This window comes from Apus apus, chromosome 3 (assembly GCF_020740795.1).
Source record: "Apus apus isolate bApuApu2 chromosome 3, bApuApu2.pri.cur, whole genome shotgun sequence".
In the NCBI taxonomy this organism is placed as follows: Eukaryota; Metazoa; Chordata; class Aves; order Apodiformes; family Apodidae; genus Apus; species Apus apus.
Window position 1 is genome coordinate 96,471,789 of NC_067284.1, and position 20,386 is coordinate 96,492,174.

Genomic DNA, 20,386 nt, shown 5'->3' on the forward strand with positions numbered 1-20,386 from the left:
CGAGTGGTTTCCTGCTTTTTGTGGTAATATACATGGCCCTTTGTGTGCGTTTGAAATACAGCAAGGATTTTTTCTGTTGCTGTGCTGAATAGGCTGACATCATCTCAGAGCCAAGTCAGGGCCAGGTGGTGTCCTTGCCTTGCTGTGCCTCTTACTGGATTCACCGGAAACTTGGTGTCGTTAGTATGCGCCCCGTGTGCCCCTGTTCCTCAGAGCAGAGAATGTGGGATAGGCAGCAAGAATGAACAAACTGGGATTTTTGTGTATCCAGGATGGAATTGCGTAACTTGAAACAGCATTATTGGAATACCTTTGTGCTTTTTGGTTCAGTACATCAGTACTTCATATTTGAATAAACCATTAAAGTTTAGAAATGCATAGTTGTGTGCTCGGCAGAGCTTTAGGTTTGTTCCCCAATTACTACATTTGGGAGGCTGTTTTGCAGACGATTCACTGAAGTTATTTCTTCGCTTAAAAGTGGGGGGAAAAAAAAGAACTTTCATCTGAATTCATTTGGCTTAGCTTTGAGAATTCAAAAAGCTTTGGAAACTGGCTGAAGCTCTTGGTATTGACTTGAGTAATGTCCCCTTGAATATTTACTTTAGTCAAGCCTATTCAGAGACCTCCCTCCCACCCTGCCTTTATATGCATTGATTTCCAGTACTAGATCAAATGACCAGTTAAATACAAAGCTTTGCCTCTTAAAATAGGTTCTTAAGGAGTTGTCAGTCATAATACTGTGGCCTGATTTTGTTCTGTTTGCATAAATTGTGGTAACTTGAAGAGCATACCCAGCTCTTTTGCATGGGCAGTAGTTTATGAATTTCAGTTATTTGAATCCCTCCACACTTCTAGTACTGTGCATAATATTTACATGTCTTCTGAAACTTCTTGACATAATTTTGGGAATTATATTGGGTTTAATTTTTGTAATTAAGGAAAACTGAATTCCTTTATACAGCTGTTTGCACTTTTTCATAACTTTCTCAGGATAGAAGTGAAATACTTGATTACCCTTTATGTCTTCTTCTAGTGTTGTTGAAGTACAGAAGTGATGCATCTTTCACTCTAGTACAATTTTACTTGGTGGGAGTGGATAGGAGGAGAGACACCCCTTTATCAGTAGTTCTGGTATTTCATCTAGAACAGGGAAAGCTGACTGCTAAATGCGTTATTTGTTTCTGATTCTCTACTATTTATATGGAAGGAAAAAAAACTTCACTGTACAGTGTGGTTAAAATGGAAAGGTAGGAAAGGTGACCTTCACTAGTGTGAGAAAGTGAAAAGAAGAGAATTTGGCCTCCTTTTCTAGGTGAAAATTGTCTTGTTAGTTTAGAAACTAAAACACCTTTGTAATCTCAACACCTCTTAAAACTGTAAGGCAAAGTTAACAGAAACCTCTTATTGATGACCCCTTACTAACCTGAATTCAAACACGATGTGTCCCAATGTTCACTATCCTTGAAAAAACTTCCAATGTAATGCACTGAAGAATTTGGGTTGATTTTGCTTCTATCTTACTGAAAGCTACAAAGCAATATGTAGGTCACCAAAAAGGCTGTTTCTTTGCATAAGCTGGGAATACTAGAGTTTCAAGAATCTTATAAGTCTCTGAAAGGCTCTCAACAACTGCATGAAGTCATGTCAGATAACTATTACTTTAGTACAAAATAAGTATTTATTCGTTTCTGTGTTTGAAAGCTAAGTCAAAGTTATTTTTTGTATTTTCTGAGAAGGTGAATGGAAGTCATGTCAAAATGCACAATGGCTCAGACTCTATGCAGTTGTGGAGAATTACTTATAAACAACTGATTTGTTCAAAACAAGTTTCTTAGACTGATGTAGAAAGGTGAAAAACATTCAGCCGAAGGAAGTTGCCTTTCCAACTATATAACGTTTGTAAATGAGTTTGTTTTTTTATCTCCGTGTGTTTTTTCAGAATGGAACTAGTGTTCTCACATGGGGTCAGCAAAGATCTGCAATTGGCAATGCAATGTTTAGTTATAAATTCAGCTTTTCTAAGAAAGCAGGTTGGGGATAAGAAGCTTTGTAGCCTTGGTACATTACAGAGGGAGTTTCCCTGTCTGGAGAACACTGCATTTTAACCCAAAAGAAATGTTGATTGAGCAGTTTGTCAGCTGCTTTAGTCAAAATGGTCATTCAGATTCCCTTGGAAATTGTGGTAGGTTAAAGATTGTTACTGTGTGTGGCTTTCCCTTTTACTAGTTTTAGTTGCCTAGACTCTCTGCTGGTTGACCATAGGTGGGTGAAATAGTTTAATTTCTCTTTCTAGTGATATTTAATTCAATATTCCATATTTGTAGTGAATCCATATATATACACTTATGTGTGCACAAAAACTGTGGTTTGCCAGAGATTAAGCATGAGTGTTATTTGAAACTATATAGTTCCTGTATGCTCTGTAGTACTCACATGCATTTCAATGCCATAAAAGCTAATAGGAGTAAGCTTGCAATTACAGAACTCTGCTGAACTGGGGACACATTATTCAAAGCCAATGTACAGCGAGAGGGCCCTGGCTTTTCCATCACAACTAGTCCGAGTGTTCTGTAGAGAACTGCAAACTTTGGCTCTAGAGAATATGTTCTTTGCAAGCCACGCTTCAACAGTTGCACTCTGGAGTGCTTGATAAATAATGGAGTGTTTTTACAGGAAATGTCCCAATCTGAGTTATGAGGCCATTCATTCGGACAAACTGCAAGTGTGCAGTGCTGTTACTTGGCCTGGTGCTAATTTCCCTTCCCCCGCCATGTGTGTGCAGTGTGTGTATTTATATATGTGTGTGTAAACACAGATGTACCTATCCTCAAAGCAGAGAAAAGTTGGAGGAGCATGAAGTGGTCCTGCAGTCAGCTGCTTGAGCCAGGCATGGGGGGCAGCCAGGCTCAGTGCTCAGGCAACTGGATGATGTCAGAGATCAGAAAGATTTAACTGTTGACTCTCTTACGCTATTAGCTGCATTGGTTGCCTAATGTTATATACTGTAGGATTAAAACAAAGCCCTGCTTTACTATAGTCAAAAAGTTAGATGGGCACTTTTTCATGGCTGTGGGGAAAAATGTGTTTCACGGTGTGTATTTGGCTAACTGTTCAACGAACAGTTTCTAGAAAAGCCGATTGAGTGTTACTTGTTTAATAACGATAAAGCCCGTGTCTAAACCTCTCCTTTTGGCAGTAATACCATGCTTGAGTAATTGTGGGAAACCTACAAACCAGCTTTGTAGGAGGCCTTTTCCTGATGGTAGATCTGTAAAACTGTGCCCATTCCTTCCCTTGCAAAACATGACAGAGAAGGATCTATGTGTGAAGTGATTAGCCATTATCCTCATTTCAAGTAGGATACCCTTTTGTGAACAAGCATCAGCAATGCCAAACCAAACATTCCTTTGTATATTTTTGTTTTCATTATTCTCTCCAGCTCTCCAAAGGAGTTTACAGTTGAGGGGGAATATATCTTTCCCTCTTGTTTACTGGAACTTAATGTTGTCTCGGAAAGCTTTTAACAAAGCAAATGGACCTTCTGGACAAAGCTGGTGTTTTTGTCTTTCATGAGCATGATCTTCTCTTGGAAGTTCTGTGAGCTTTTTCTATAAGCAGGTCTGAAGTTATTTCTTTAAAAATATCTAGCAAATCCAAACAGGTTATGAGCATTTTATAGAAGAGGTAAACCAGCCTAATTGGAGTTGATGCACACCAATCACTCTGTGCCTTGAAAAATGTATGCATAAGAGAATGAAATTGTGATTTTTATTTGATGCAGAGCACTATGTTGTAATTTTCTTTTCTTTTTAGGAGGTTTTCAGAAATCTGTATTTAAGTGGAGAGGAGATGTATCCCTAAAACAGTTTACTTTGAAATGGACTTGTCTGTATTTATACTCTTAAAAAGCACTGGGCCTTTTTGTAGTCTTTGCGTACATTTCAATGCACCTTATCTGTTTGTCAAGTTGTCTGTGAATGCATTTTCAAGGTTTGCATTACAGACTGGTTATGTGAATTTAAGAAGACGTCATTCCCTATCTCAGTGCCTTGAGCCTGGCCCTGCGCAAAATTAACATGCATATGAATTACGTTCGTTCCATAGATACTAGCTTTTCTGATAACCCTAAAATATAAAGAGTTTCTTTGTAAGAGATCTATAAAGCTTTCATTGAAAACAAAACAAACCCTGGTCTTTTCTAAGACAGTCATAATGATATCCTCCTACACAGGCATGAAGCAAAAGAAGAAGTATCTCTAAGTGCTACTACACAACATCTATAGTAGAAAAACAATTTAGAGGAGACTTACAGCCTGCAAAAGCAGGTATTGGGGGCTCTCTTCTGTCTAAAAAAGAAATGAGATTACAAAGTGACTGTAGAGTGCTAGGTGGGTTATTTCCCTTGATTGTTTTGGTTTTTATTGTTGTTGGTATTTTGTTGTGTTTTAATGTTTGAGAAGGGCATGGAGCAGCAGCAGCCCTTGCCCTTAATCAGGAATCTAAAGCTGCAGCTGCTGTGCAACAGGGACAAGAATATGGAAAAGACTAAAAAGGAAAGCTTTGCGTGTGTGCATCTTTGAGATTGTTTATTAGTCAAATCAGCATCTCTCTTAATTGCAGCAAAGTTCAGATCTTTCAAAAGGAATTTGAGTAATTCTGAGATCAACACTGCTGAAATCTGTTCCTCTTCAGTTTCCTTTCTGTATCTGTGTGCACTATAAAGCAGCTTTTGTTATTTTTGAAGTTTGACAGGTTCATATCTAACTGTAGAATGTTTTGGTGGTGGTGTTTGTTTGTTTGTTTTTAATTTATTAAACCAGAATTTTGGCCCAGTTGTGAGGTTTATGCTGTGCACCTCACTAGGATTATATCTATTGGAAACAGAGCTCTAATGAAACTGCAGCTGTATTGTCTTATGAGAAAAGCTTAAAGAAAAACATCTGGTAAGAAGAGGGGTTGCTAGTGACCAGTGAAAATATTAAATGTAGATTGAAAAAATAAATATATTTTTTAACCACGTCAAGACAGCTACCTAGAGTCTGTATGTTGGAGAGGTGAATGGTAGGCAAAGCAGAACTGCAGCTGTTGAGCAAATGGCTAAAGGCTGTACTTGGCTGTAACTTGCTCAGGTGACATGATGAAGTGACTGTGTAAGTTCTTACCATATTGCAGAATTTGTTGAGGAAAATGTCATGTAGTCTCCTCTGGCAACTGTGTTGTTTCTGGATATGGGTTTGACTATTTTTCCAGTGTGAAGTCCCATACCTTAAAATCCTGTAGTCTCTTTAGCACTGTAGCTGGTGTATGTGCATAATGCCTTTCTGTGCTGCTGCAGCATTTGGTATGTGCATTACTGAAAAGTCATGATTTAATGGTGCTGGAAATAAACTCTGCTTGTAAAGTAAGGGTTGAACTGTGTGTTCTTGTCTGTGCTGAGGCATTTGGTTTTCTTTTTAATGGGTTTGTTTCAAATTCAGTTTTCTTTGTGTGGCCCTAATTAGCACGTAACAGTAGAAATAGTATTATCTAAAAATGAAATCTGAAAACAATATAATGGTAGCTCAATTAAAATATCTGATTACCATCTTTATAAAATTAAATAATGAAAAGTGTGCTGTTTCTTGTTTTTGTGGAGTAACTAGGCATAATGCATTACATGGTGTTATTGCTTAAATCAGTTGGGAAAAGGTTTATGTAGAATACATTGCTTGCTTTTTGAGTAGCAAATTTCTTTGAGTAGATGACACCAGTATTTTGTGATAAATAGCTATACTCAGCAGCTATGACTTGCTACTGCTGTACTCATACAGTCTGTGCTGGGACTTCTGCGTAAGTCCCTAAATATCTTGGGACTGACCTTCAGTCCTGCTCTTCCTTGTTTTTCGTTACAGTGTCTGTCAGGCATGTCCTGTGCTGAGCCACCTTACCCAAGTTTGTCTATTTTCTCAAGCTTAGATTTAAAAGAAAGTGTCCAAAGTGACAGACCTTCTGTGTCCAAGTGAAACACGATCTTTTGATGGATTTTTTTTGTTTGTTTGTGTGGGGTTTTAAACTTTTGTGAAGACCTGGGAGGGCTGCTGAGATGAACCACACTGTGCAAAGGTGTGAGAGAAGCAATATACATGTATGTATTTTGGAAAATGCCCAGTGCTTTAGAAGGGAGCTGTACTTTATTCTAATGATAGGAAGCTTTGAAATAAGTAAAAAGTGGTTTGTTGGCTTAGCTGTCAGGCTATCCAAACCCAAATCCAGATTTGAGAGGTAAGCAGGGCTATTGAGATGCCTGAAAGCGCAAAGGATTTTTAGCACTTGCTTGGCTCGCTGACCAGAAGGGAGAGGCAGTTTCTGCTGCAAGCATTTGGTGTTGTCTGCCAGCTGAGCCCTGTGTGGTATTGTAGGGAGCAGCTAGTGCCACCTGCGGGAGCCTGACTGGAACAGGTGGATTTAGAGTTCAGGGATGCGTCAACGGGAAAGCACTGCCAGGCTGTCCTAGTACCACAGAAGAGATGTGTTGTTTTCTACATTGTTATATGCAATGCAGGGCTGATCTTGAGCCAAGCAGCATGTACAAAAGAGGATGTTTTCAAAAATGCTCATTAACAATTCATTTTCACAGAAGAAAAACAAGTGGTTAGTTATAGTAAGTAGTTTAATGTGACCTGCAATAAGAAAACTTGCATTTGAAAGCCATTGCTTGTGCTGAGCTGATAAATTGCTGTGATCAACATAGATTTCATGCATCAGAAGTAAATGCATGCATTTCACCAATTGAAACTGACATCTTTCTGCTTAGGCTTTGAACTTTCGCTTCACAAGGGTATTTGAGGAGTGTCAGTCAAGGTTTTGATCCCTTCTTCTCCCAGAAGACCCTGTGGGGAAGGTTTTCTTTGTTTCACTTGGCGTAGTAACAGCATATGTTGTTACGTAAGGAGTCTTGCAATGTGGTTGGAAACTGACCAAATGTTTTATGTCTCATCTTTTCAAGAAGTTTGTTATATACAAAGTTTGAAGGAGAAGATGTCATGTCACATTCCCTCCTAGACCTCATATCCTGTGTTACTTTGTTAAAAATCCAGTCTTGACTTCAAACTGAAACACAGTGATTAACTGCTGAATTTAATCTTTTTGTGGGATTGGAAAACCATGACCAGAGCCTTGGGATAGCCTTGGGAATGGATTCAGAGCTATTGGGGAGATTGGAGGGGGGAAAAGATGTATGCATAGCAGTTAAACCACAGAGGAGCCAGACAGATCGTTCCTTATACTAGAACATTTGTGATGTTCACATTCAAACACAGTGAATTACAGTAAACCAGATTGGAAATGACAAAGGCTTTCTGTGTTTTGGTCTCTGCTTGATGGGAAATATTAGGGGTTTTGGATTGCAGCTGCAGTACGGATGATGAGCTCCAAAAACTAAGCAGAGGATGCTGTAGATTTATGCTGCTTTGAAGAAGGAGGCAGGAGAGAGATATCAGTATGACTTTCATCGATGGGGCAAACAATATGCAAAGGAGGTTTTGCTCCTTCTTGCCAACATAGGGCAGTTGCACCAAGAGATGAGCTGTTCCAAGCAAGACCATCTGATCTACATGCCACTGTTACTGGTGTTTCTGTGGAAAAGAAGGTGTAAGGGTGACCTGGTTTGGGAAAATCATCAGACTATGTAGCATCTTAAAAAAAACAACACCAAAACAACCCAAAAACCAAACAGCAAAAAAAGCCCCAGACTTGAAAGGTTTCATATGTGCTGATGTGCCGGGGAAAAAAAGCAGGGAGATATTTGTGAGATTTTGAAGGAGAGGGCTATTGGAGAAGGGAAGCCAAAATGCATATCCATATGCAGAGCTCTGCTGGAAGGGAATGAAAGGAGCTGTTACAATTCTGTGCAGTTTTGAAGGAATAAATATTAACTTGAAATAACTTTTAGTCTGAAACAGGTACCGCTGTGTTACTTAGAAGGGCTGAGGGGTGGTGGTGGTGAATATGAGCAGCAATGAGGCTTGTTGGCACATAGTGTTTTGTGTCCTTGTAACTTCTATCCTTTATGTCGATATTATCTAGGAGTTTCTTTCAGTGTCACGTCTTGGTTCATGTGAAAGAATTGTGTTAGTGTATAAACTTGGTTTATGTGACCTTGGATCAAAGCTATTCTCATGGGGCTCAGAGCAGCAATGCATCTGCTCCATGAAGGGATTTTGTAGGCAAGCAGATGGTAAAAACTAGATCCAGGATGGGTGTCCTTATTCCCTAACAAAGATCTATGGAATGTTTAACAAGTTCTAGTCATGTTAATGTGGGTGAGAATTTTGCCATAGCCTTCTTTGGAGTTTGGAGTTCATCCTGCAACCTGAGACTTTTGAGTGCTGGTTTGGAGCATTTGTGACTGGTTCTGCTTTCAGAAACACAGCATCAGGTACCGTTCACCTGAGAAGTGCAGCAACCTAGCCAGGCTGTGTGTGGGTGTCTGAGTGTTGGTGTTTACAAAATATTTCATCTCTAAGAACTAACTAATATCCATTTTCTCCCAACCCATTCCTACACTTTTTTTTTTTTTTAAATACAGAAGGAAGAACTCATCTAAGTACTGTTTAAAAATAAACCAACAGATGGCTTAGCTGTTAACAGCATTGTGTGTAAAGTAGAACTTCAGGGCTTCAGTTGTTTTACATGTATTTATCTATATGCATAAAGCCTGACTGTTTAATGTGTAAAAGGTTGCATTTTGAAAATGTAATACAGTATTTTAAAGGAACACTTATGTCGATTGTGAATAAAGTGGCCACAGCAGAATTTTTAATATTGTTGCTCACTGAGTCTCTGGAAGATGGGGGAAAAAAATAGTGTCTGTCTAAGGCACTATGTTTGAACAATTTTTGAAGATGTCCAGCCAGCTTTCTTAAATATGATCACTTCCAGCTATTTGGAACAGATGTAGCCTAGGGGCCAGGGGTTTGACAAAAAGGAGTGAGTTCAGGTTAGATTTCGGTTAGTGATGAACGTTGTTCAACATAAATACATAGTTGAACTCCATAGTTACAACTGCAAACAGTCCTGTGATGAACAATAGTTTCTTTCAAGCTGCTTAAGCCTTTTCAGAGTACAGCAATGAGTTGCTGAGAGAACAAAGATGGAGTAGAAGTCTTCTTTCCAATGAAAATTTCTCCATGGAGCATTGAAATTGAAAATTGTGACACTTCAGTTAATAGCTATTTTGAATAAATGGAAGCCTTTTTTTTTTTTTTAATATATATATATATTTAGCAAACTACAGTTAATTTTAAGGGACAAGGACTATATTTGTCTGTGAAATGTAGGTAATCCATATTTTTCCTGAGTGTGCTTTTTTAAAAATAATTTTTTTAGTGCTATAAGTTTGAATGCTTTTTCATTAATTCAGCTATAGCATGTGGTGGAGTAGATCTTGTGCTTAAAGGAACTGAGATTTTTTTCTTTTCATAACATTAGAGCTGATCTGCAATTTTTAGTGGGTCAGGATTTTAAAAGAAAACCAATCTACAAGAAGGAACAACAAATTTCTTGAGCTAGGACCTCCCAGTGTGCCCGTTTGGGTGGCCCTGGCTGATTATGGCCTATGAAAATGCATGGTCGTACATCTGAATGTTTTTGGTTACTAGAGTTTTGCTTAATTAAGAAAAGTAAACAGTGTGGCTGTGTTTGTTCATAAATTGTGAATGCATGTGTATTTCAAGTTCTCTTGCTGGGATTTTCTGTGAAAAAATGCTCAGAGGAGTAAGCAAATGTAACAGCTTTGACTGATGAATTCAGAAATACCAGTATCCCATGGACTACTAAAATAGCTGGGCCTAAGATAATTAAAACTGTATCAGTAATTATATAGCAATAGTAATTATACAGCAAGAGTATTTGGAAGGGTCTAACAGGGCTGTTTTTATAAGGTACTTTATATGATTAATATTGACATTATTATTAGTGCTATCGCAAAGTTTGCAATATGATTTGGATAAGTGGAGGTTTACATTATTTTTACTTGGCTTTACTGTAGTGGGATTTATTTTCCTAGTCTGATGAATCGTTTTTCAGGTATTTATTTCCCTGATTAAAGCTAGGAACTTCATAAATCAGTAACTAAAGTAATGTCAAACTTTTGCTTCTGTTTTTTGTGTAATTCAAAACTTACTATGTTTCAAATTACATAGACAACAAGAGCAGATTTGTGTATTTATTTTCTTTAAATCTCTCCTTCCACTAGCTTTGTCCCTCTCAGAAAAGCAAAATACATCTGACAAGAATTATCATGTAGAAAAATCTTGATTATTTGGTAATATGACTAGGAGTCATGAAATAGGCGTTTTTATAAAAAAATGTGGATTTTCTTTTTAAACTTGTCTAGTATATTCTGCAATTTCTAGAAACACACTGAAACCAGTTATCATTGATGAGAGAGAAGAGGGGGAAAGACTGCTTTTTAGATTTTAAAATGTGTAGATCTCCATGCTTTTAAAATAAGTTTAAATATTATCCTGTGCCACATAACTGGATCTCAGTTTTTAGGTGTAATTTTTTAAAATTGACAATGCTATGGGAAAATGTTGAAGTCTCTATACAGCTCCTGTCATGTTTGCACCTGACTGAGCTGTTCTCGTTCTATTAAGCTTCCATGTGATTTAGAAAAAGCCAGGAAACTGCAACACATTTCACAGACTGTTTCATTGCTGCAAACCATTACAGAGAGGGAAGTGTTTCTAAACGTTGTTCTGAAGATGCACTTTTCTGGTCATAGGGACTGACTTTCTTCAACCTGTTATAAGTACATTAAGCCTCTTGCTATTGCTTATTGTAACACAGAGCTGCTAAATTGGTAAATCTGTGCAAAACCATTAGTGAGACAGAAGTTTTTTAATTGTCCTGGATTATCCAAATGAGTTCTTGAAACAGAGAGCTGTTTTAACTGTGAAAAGTCTGAACCTTTTCAGTAAATACTCCAGTTTGTCTGCAGGAATTGGATGATCCAGCTTTTGAGTTACCATTCCATTATTAAAAATGCCAGAGTTATTCAATGCCTGTTTCAATCCTGCTTGGTTTTGTTCTGGGAATGGTAGGTTATACTCTGTAGACAGAGATGACCACAGGTACTCTACAGAAGTGACTGTTGGTAGGTGTCTTACTTGAAGTGTAATGCTTTCTAGTACTGAGTTTTGTTGACAAAAAAGCAAGCTTATCACTTCTTTAGAAGGTCAAATAGAAAGAAATGTTGGCCTAATTTAAAGAAGGAAAATTGGACTAGCATAAATAAAAATTTTGGCAGAAGAGACCAGAAAAAAAAAAGTGTGGTGTTTTTTTTTTTCCTACTTATATTTAGCACCTCTACAAAATATCAATATAGAACCCCCAAATTATTTCTGGAACTAGCAGTTTTATGTCATTAATGTGTCAACGAGTTACTCTGTGAACATTATCATGGTGAAGTTTACTTATGTTTTTATTTCAATTAGTGCAACTCAAATCAACCATGTTTTAGTATTTTAAACATGTAGTTCCCAGAGTTTGTGATGTGAAAAGATTCCTTTAAAATATAGAATTCACATAAAACATTTTGTTTGATTTTGAATCACAGAAATAAATGTTTTTAATGTGATTTCTTGGTTCAAATGCAATGTGTAATTAACTAGTTCCTATTGACTTTACTAGTAAATCACTAGTTAACTGGAATTTGCTTTATAAGCTAGTACAGTGTTCACAGAAAATATATAGCACATCATTGAACGTGGTGTTAGACATGAGCTTGCCAAGTTTTAGAATTAGTCTGTGTATTTATTATATCCAACTGTTTTGTGATGATAAGCGTAGATAATTAAATTTGAGTAATGTGTTTGAAGAACAAACTTACTAATGTCTTGTAGAGAGTACATTTCTGGTTTGCAGTGAATTTATAAAAGACTTTGGAGACTGTTAGGTGATTTTAGCTGTGTAAATCCTCTGTGGAGGACACACTGGTTTATTCAGTTTGTGACTTATGAATTCACGTGCACAAACCTTCAGGTGGATAAGTATTATTACTATTAATGTTAGGGAGTTGAGAGAACATTTTTGGCTGGTTTCAAACCTTCATTATGTGTAGTGTTGTGTGGATGAAACATAGATGTTAAAGATTAAGTAATTCCTGACTAAAACCCAGTGGATTTTATCTTGAGTAGAGATTAGTTGACTGATGTAGAAAATCATATGTAGTAGAGTTTCCATCAGCTAAGTAAGTATTTATTTGTACCCTAGGATGCACTGGTGTATTGTAGCCTCAGATGCGTCTATAATTTCTACACCTTTTAGGTATATGTGGATTAAATATGACAAATAGTTGTGCCCTAGTTAGCACACGTGAAATGCTTTTTGCAACTTAGATTGCTTAAGAAATCCTATGTGATTTGTATAGTTTGGTTTTAATATGAACCCAAGGCCTTTATTGGATGCTAGGGCAGGAATGTTTTCATTCTAGGTCTGGTGATAAGATTCAAAACAAGCCATACAAATTTGAAAGCAAGATAATTTAAGAAGGCTGGGGTGTTTGTGTGTGTGTAGCAGAGGGAGGGGTTAGGGTTATTAGCCATTTATTTGTGTTCAGTCTCAGTTCTGCTGCAGGATGGACCTGCCAGGGAGGTCTGCTGTAAGTCTGAATCTGCTGATTGTCTGAAGTCTGCACACTGAATCAGCTGTGTTGCCTCAGTATTGTTAGAAACAAGAAGTGACTTGGTTGGGAATTAAGGCTGTACTGCTAATACTTCCAGTGCTGCGTGCTCTGTATCGTGCTGTATGCAGCACTGAGCTACGTGAATTGTCAGCTGAAGTGAAGTCCCTGCCCCACTGGGTGCATCACGTCCTACAGGCAGAGAATCCTGCTCATTTTGAATTGTCTTTTGTTGATATATTCTATCTGATCTTGAGGCTTTTGTAATGTAAAATGGAGTGTCAGTCCAGGTGGTGGTGGGAGAATATTCAAAGGTGCCAAAAAGGAGGATAAAAAATCCCAGTCGGTCTGTGTTGGCCACATGTTGACCATCAGCCAGTACCACAGAGGATACATAACACTGCTGTAAGAGGACATGGGCTCACTGCCTTTCTGAGAAGCCTTTTCTACTCTGCCCAGAGCGGGGATGGAAGAAATATTGATGCTGTACAATGTGTTAAAACTTCAAGTTAATGGGATTTTATGTTAAAGGCAGGCTGATGTGACCCTCTGCGTGGCCACTCTTCCATTAACTTCAGCAGTACATTAGTGTAAGCAGCTCCTCCATCCCAGCTCATAGGCCTCTCACTAGAAATTTATGATGGGGGGGAAACTATCCAAACTCAGACAAATGTTCACCATATGTAATGAGTGCTTTCAGTCTGCCACTGCAATTTATTAGAGGGTTCTTTTGTGCCCACCTACCTGGCAGTAGGTCCGGGTGATAGTCTAGTGAGCAGTGTTGTAGTTCATCCCCTGGGAGTTTTGTTTATGTATCTTACATACAAGCACAGAAATGATAAAAGCTGATAACCCATCCTTTGTGAGGGTCATGAGGCAGAGGAGTGTTCCTGTTGAAACATACTGGTTTTGATGGAGAACTCCTTCTTTGCTTTCTGTCCACTAGGTTTTGCTATACATCTGTCTGCAGAGATGCCAGATAAAACACCAGGTGGTACAGAACCTGTTCCCAGGAGTGAAGGTTAGTAGTTTTTCTGTCTTTTTTTTTTTCTTAATATTATTGAAGAAAATAAGCATTGTGATTTTGTGAAGAATTTTTTAAGTCAAAAAGAGATTTTCCTTTACTGGCCTTAAACTTCAGGGACAGCTGAATGAAATTTATGTGTGCATGTTTATCTAAATAGGAGAAACTTTCAACTTATTTTTGTGTAACCTTTTGCTTCCTCTCTCACCCAACATCCATGGACTAAAATATATAATGAGCAGAGAGGACCAGAGGGCTGCTAGGGTTGCAGCTTTGAAGAAGATGTTTTGCTCCCTTTTGATAAAGAGATCTTGTTGGCCAACACCGTTTTTTCAGAGCGGGTACTTCAGTGTAATAGAACCAAAGCTGACATTTAAGATGTGGGATGATTGATACACAAAGGAATTGAATCTGTATTGTTTCCACTAAAATCAGTGGAATCTTGAAATGCTTAGTCCTTCTGAAAAATCAGGCCTTATTTTTCTTCTCAAGGTCTATTAAAGTTAAATTCCAGCATCTGAAAGAATAATACTTGGGTTTCAGGGTAAATTTGCTCTTTAAAAACAATTGTAATCCTGATAATTTCAGTCCTTCCTTAGAATCACTGCTGAATGTTTCATTAAAATATTTTACAAAAATTTGATATTTCACTTGAAGGTTATGAGGTGTTCCTGACAGTATGTTGCAAAACTGTACATGGAGCTCCTGGAGCAAGTCCGGAGGAAGACCACGAAGATGATGAGAGGGCTGGAGCACCTCTCCTATGAAGAGAGGCTGAGAGAGTTGGGGTTTTTCTGCCTGGGGAAGAGAGGCTGCGAGGAGACCTTAGAGTGGCCTTCCAGTACCTGAAGGGGCTATGGGGACTTCTTATAAGGACACGTAGCAAGAGGACAAGGGGTAATGGATTAAAACTGGAAGAGAGTAAATTTAGGTTAGATGTTAGGAGGAAATTCTTCACTATTTAGGGTGATGAGACACTGGAACAAGTTGCCCAGGGAAGGTGTGGATGCCTCATCCCTGGAGGTGTTCAAGGCCAGGTTGGATGGGGCTCTGAGCAACTTGGTCTAGTGGGAGGTGTCCCTGCCCATGCAGGGGGACTGGAACTATATGATCTTTAGGGTCCCTTCCAACCTAAACCATTCTATGATTCTATAAAAACTTGTAGTAGCTCTTGTGTACTCCTGCTTTCTAGATTATTGCTGTCCTCAACGCAATTGCTGTATTCATTAAAATGTGTTTTATTTTGTATAAAGCTTGTAGCTCAGGCTTGTTTGTAGTGTTTTCTCTCTAAACCTAAAGATACACATATCAAAATTTAGTTTTAACTATTTTTGTTGCATTTCAACCTCAGTTTTGACCTTTGAAAGGGCCATGTTGCAATAATAATTTCAAACAGCTCATCAACAACAGGAGAGAAACAAATTTCTTTCCATCTGACGGGTACTAAGCTACGCTTAACTACAAAAGGCCTTTCTATTAATTTCTTTTTTAAATTTCATGTGAAGCTTAGCACATGTTACTGTTGGAACTCACAACACGAAGAGTGTCTTTCAGAGACTGACCCCTCTCTGATTCATGTGTTCTCTGTCCCCCTTACAAAGAAATCCTTTTGCTAAAAGCACCATGTGGGAGTCCAGTTAGAACAAAAGCCTACACCTCTGCCGTGAACTGGGACATGGGAGAAATTGTCACATTCCGTCCTGATTGTTTCCTGAAAGTAGCCTATGTGGTCACATCTGTGGCTCTCCTACGTATTAATGAAGTCTAAATCTGTTAAAATTACACTGATTATATATGTTATATATTGAATTTATTTTCTTGTTGTGGAATGGTGGAAGATACTTCATGTTTCAACTCTCCGGCCTCTGAGGGGAGTTGTGGAAAGTTAAGTGAGATGTAGGCATGATGTAAAATTTTCAGATAAGAGTGAATTTTCCTAGATTTTATCCATTAAAGGTAACTTTATTTCCTGTTACTTCATTTTAGTTTACTACTTAAGCAGCTTACAGTAAGTATGTTGTATAGTTTGCTTTGGCTTTACATCAGGAGTTGAAGAGGGAAGGACTTCTGATAAGATGGAGCTGTAGATGGGCTGGGAGCAGGAGTCTAGGGGGAAGGAAGGGGAGAGAATGGAAAGAATCCCACAGAGCATTGTTAATGGTGGAGTCATTGATGGCATCAAATGGCCATCAAACATAGATTGATTCTCCTTCTGGCAATCCAAGGTTGATGCCTGTAAAGAGAGATGGGCAAGGACTAACATCTAGTTTGTGAATGTTAGACACTGAAAAGAAAACAGTCTTTAAGGTTAGGACATTCCAGGTACCAGTTTCAAATAATTTTCCTGCCAACACCACCCCGAAATTAGAAGGTTGAAACTGAACACAGGATTTCTCATGTCTTGATAAAGGAGAGGGAGGCAGGGAGATGCTTGTTTAATTTAATTTCTTGAAGCCTCTCATGAAGCCTTTGTTTCTGGAAACATGGTTTCATTTCACCAGAACTGCCAAAAGGCAAAAAACATTCCAGGAACATTTTTGCAGTTAAGCAGGGATCTAGAAGCTGGCCTGAGGATCGTGTTCGGTATCTTCAAGGTTTTTGTGTTGTTCAGTACCTTCAAGATTTTTTGTTCTTTTATGTACATTGAAAGTTTTTGTGCTTTTCAGTAGCTTCTGATGTCTGTTGAATCAAGCAGATGCATAATACAGTGCCCTGCACGTTATCAAGGAAAGCCAGAACTGGAAAGCTTTCAGACACCAAGTTCATGTAGAGTATTTAGGGATAACACAACTAAAAATTGTCTTCATATATGCTTTGTTGTATGTTTTGAGGGAATTAGTACAGGCTTCCTGCAACTTGAAATCTCTGATATACACAGAAGACACATTAAAAATTGTTGTCTGGGTCAGTAAGAAACTGCGTGTATAAAGCTTTATAACTGTTCATGTGTTATCCCACATATACAATATACATGTGTGTATATATAAATAAATGTGTGTATGTGTGCATATATATAGTTAGTCTTAAACTGTGCAATCTTAAGGGAGCTGTTTCCATGGGTGTTACGGTGAGTGCCAGCCTCCTGGGATGTGCAACTTCATGGTTCCTGAGGCAGAGGGCATGGATGTGGCAGGGCCACAATGCTGTGCTTCAGCTTGCAGGTTTGGTCTTTGGAAGTAGTCTAACTGTTTCATGCTATTTTTATTTCATGCTATTTTTATGACCTTCCTTCCATCCCTAACCTGATACCTCAGTGTTTTGACCCAGGTCTGAGGAACCTGAAAAATAGACAAACTTCTTGCCTGTGGAAATGATCTCTGTATGTTTTGAGATGCAACAATTTCAGGGAAGCTATTTGCAATGTGTTGGCTTTCTTGATGCTCTGTGTTTATAAACCACTAGCATGAGTGAAAAAAAGGCTGAATAACTACCAACAACTTGAAGCACTTTTTTTTTGGATTGTAGTAATGCATCCTCAGGTACTTAGATGGATTACTACTGATGTTGGTGAATTAAGAAATTAATACAGTGAAATATAGTTAGTTAAAATTACGAGATCATATTGAGTCTTCATTTCAAATTACAGTTGTCATTGTATTTTGTTGAAATAAGAGTTTATGAAGTTCTTCAAGCAGTTTGTATAAAAATATGCTTGAACAGATACAATGTTTAGTAAAACAAAACTTGGTTAAATCTGAATGCCTTGTTTTTAAATAATCTTCTGAAATTAATTTTTAAAAGTTAAAAAACCCAGTGAAAAAATGAATAAAAATTAATCTTCATTTAGAGACCTCTTCTTGCATCTTGATGAAAAAGTTCTATTAAAGACAAAAATATTAATGTCTTCTAATGATATCATTAGTGGTGGAAAGTAGAACTTTGAGAAGTTTTGTTGTTTTATTGTCATAAATACTTTTACTTTCAGAGAAAGTTATGATAACATTTACTTAAGAAAATTGCCAGACATATACCAGTGGCTGCTCTAGCCCTGGCTCATAAATTAAACTTTCAGTCTTTGATCATATGCATCTCTCTATTTACTTAGCATTTATACAGTTTACTAGTATGTAGAAATGCTTCACTGGTATGAGTGAGTCAGAAGGAAGTGAGATTTAATATATCATCTTTCAAATATAACTGCTACTTACATGCATAAACATTTATGTGAACTTTCTTAATTATTTCCAGAAATCTTATTTGAGCTTGGTTTTTTTTTTCCAAAGAAATGTTGTGGGTTTTTTATAGCATTAGTGTTTTGTTTTTTGTTTTTTTCTGGTTTTGTTTTTTAAAGGTGTATTTGTTGTTACAAACTATTAACAATTATCCTTTCCCATTTATAAGGGTCAAGCTGGGTGGAGCAAGGTGTTGGCAAGATAACTGATTACATGGAAACTTTTGAAAAGTCAGTGCTGCTCTAACCTGGCAGTGCCCCTCCCTGCCCCTCACCCACTGACCCACTGCACCATATACTTGAGTTAAGCCATGAAGCACACAGAAGCAGACAATTGAGAAATGAGCTTCCTGTAATTAAGTTACTGTAACTTGGCCCTTGACTTGAGGGCCCACAGTGAGGGGGCAGAATATTTGCTCTCCAGCCACCTCTTCTGTCAAACCCTTTTAAAGAGTCAGCAGTTACATTTATAAATGTCACAGATTGCTTTGTGCTACAGGGTGGAAAACCCAGGACCTGGGGACTCGGTTGTTGCAAAGATGGAAGCGTGTGTGTATTGCACGTGAAAAGGATTTTTCAAAAAGCTTGTGTAGCTATCAAGGAGTGGTAGACAAACAAATTAAAACAAAAAACCTGTACCATGATCCACTTATAACTGTTTCTTAACTGGTTTCCTACGACAAGGCTATTATATTCTATTTACAATGGATGCATTTAGAACAATGTACTATGTCAATACCAGGAAGTGGATTGAGTGTATTTCTGTTTTAGCTTGCTAAGGAATTAGCATTTGTTCTACTTTTGTTTGCTTAAAAGTCACTTTTAAACTTATAGCATAGTTAACCATTGGAAACTGGGCTGTGATGAGGGTACCCCACCCACTGCACAAATTCCTCCTCTCACTTGCAGAGAGGCAGCTGTGGTTCACAGCGACTGCTAATGGTGGTATTTGGACCTGGATAATTGCTCATTTGCAAGAATTTAGGGGAATGTTTGTAGATTTTTTTCAGTATGAATTATCTATAGCATAGGATTATTTTTTTTTTTTGATAGCTTAACATTATTTCGATGATGCTGAATGGTTTGCATAAAAACCAGGTACTTCATCCTGTTGATTGCTGATGAATTTTTTTTTTATACCAGTCAAACAGCTGTTCATAACATAGCTAGACTTGGTTGAAAGAATTTAGGTGGTGTTTACCTTACTGTCCATTTGGAAGGCTTCCATACTCAAAGTTTTTGGAATATCAGCTGAGTGCTACCTTAGCAGTAGCTATATGCAAAATGCTTAGGAAAAATATTTGGATGTAGGAACATTTATTTGGTTTCTCCAGCCAGCTTGACTGGGGTTTTTTTTGTGTCTTAAGAAACAGAAATATTTAAAGAGAAACGTGTGAGGAAGTTAAACTCCTCCAGAATCCTTTCCTGTGTTTTTTTCACTAAGCAAGAGCCATGACTTCCCCCACCTGGATTCTCCCTTACTGATTTTGTGCTTCACACTAGCATCCTGAAGGAAACGAATGTTACACCTGGACTTTATAAACAGCCACTGACAAATCCCAGTGGACAACAAACTTATGTAATTGTGAAATATACTATACTAACAGCATTATTTTTCCTTGCATTGTGTGCCTGATGGCACTAGCGGAAGTCTACCAGTTTAAAACTCTTGTTGCTCAGGGGGCAAGACTCATTTAGTTTTAAGTCCTCTGATTTCTATTTGCATGCTGTCCCCACTATAATGTGTAGCATGCTGCACAGGAAAAACATGCAAGCACATCCATGTACATCTGTAGACTGCCAATGGATCATGCCCTTCAAATGCAGTGAAGAAAACAGCATAAGTATTCCTACCTCCAAATTTTGCTAAGACTGATTCTTTCATGGCAGGAATGCCAGGGTATGGTTGTTCAGGTTAGTACATGCTGCCTTCTGCACAGAGCTGTGAGGGCTTTCAAGCAGCACATAGCTCTACTGTCCTGTGCCATGTTTATGGAGAAAGTTGTTGTTACACTTAATTATTATGACACCCCTTTTAAAGAAATCCAAAAGTAGATGGGAAAATGAGGCATCTTTTCTAAAACTTGTTTTAGATCTTAAGTGCATGGGAAGCCACAGGTAACTCTGGTAGAAATGCACTCATAGGCTTAATGGTGTATCACTGGGCAGAGATGGCCACAAAAAATCTATGTACTGAGGGATGGTGATTTCACAGTTCATCTACCTGATCCTGTTCTTTGGAGCTAGTTTATTATTTGTTGCCCCATTTGCTGTTTCCTGGAGCTTCTTGCTGAAGGGTAAACAGTGTATACCAACTGTGCTGTTTCGTGCACATAACTTGGGGCTATCGGATGACACTAGATGAGTGAGATTCAGCATAAAAGGTCTTGGCTATTTGTGCAGAAGGTGATAGACACTGTGGACATCCCTGCCAAAAGATACTGTGAATGTAGAAAGTTAATGGTTTAAAGAGGGGACCAGAGAAGTCTCTGGAAGAAAGCTCCAAGTAAATGAGACACTGCAAACC

General features: G+C 38.0%; 1 protein-coding gene across 3 annotated transcripts in view; it reads left to right on the forward strand.

The window, feature by feature from the left end:
* The window catches only part of PLEKHG1 (pleckstrin homology and RhoGEF domain containing G1), a 133,019-nt gene that overhangs the window by 23,736 nt on the left and 88,897 nt on the right, over positions 1–20,386 (forward strand). For all 3 annotated transcript variants that reach the window (XM_051615030.1, XM_051615027.1, XM_051615026.1), the window contains one exon: positions 13,611–13,685. In XM_051615030.1, coding sequence (XP_051470990.1) covers positions 13,611–13,685 — 75 coding nt within the window. The remainder of the gene's footprint in view (positions 1–13,610; positions 13,686–20,386) is intronic.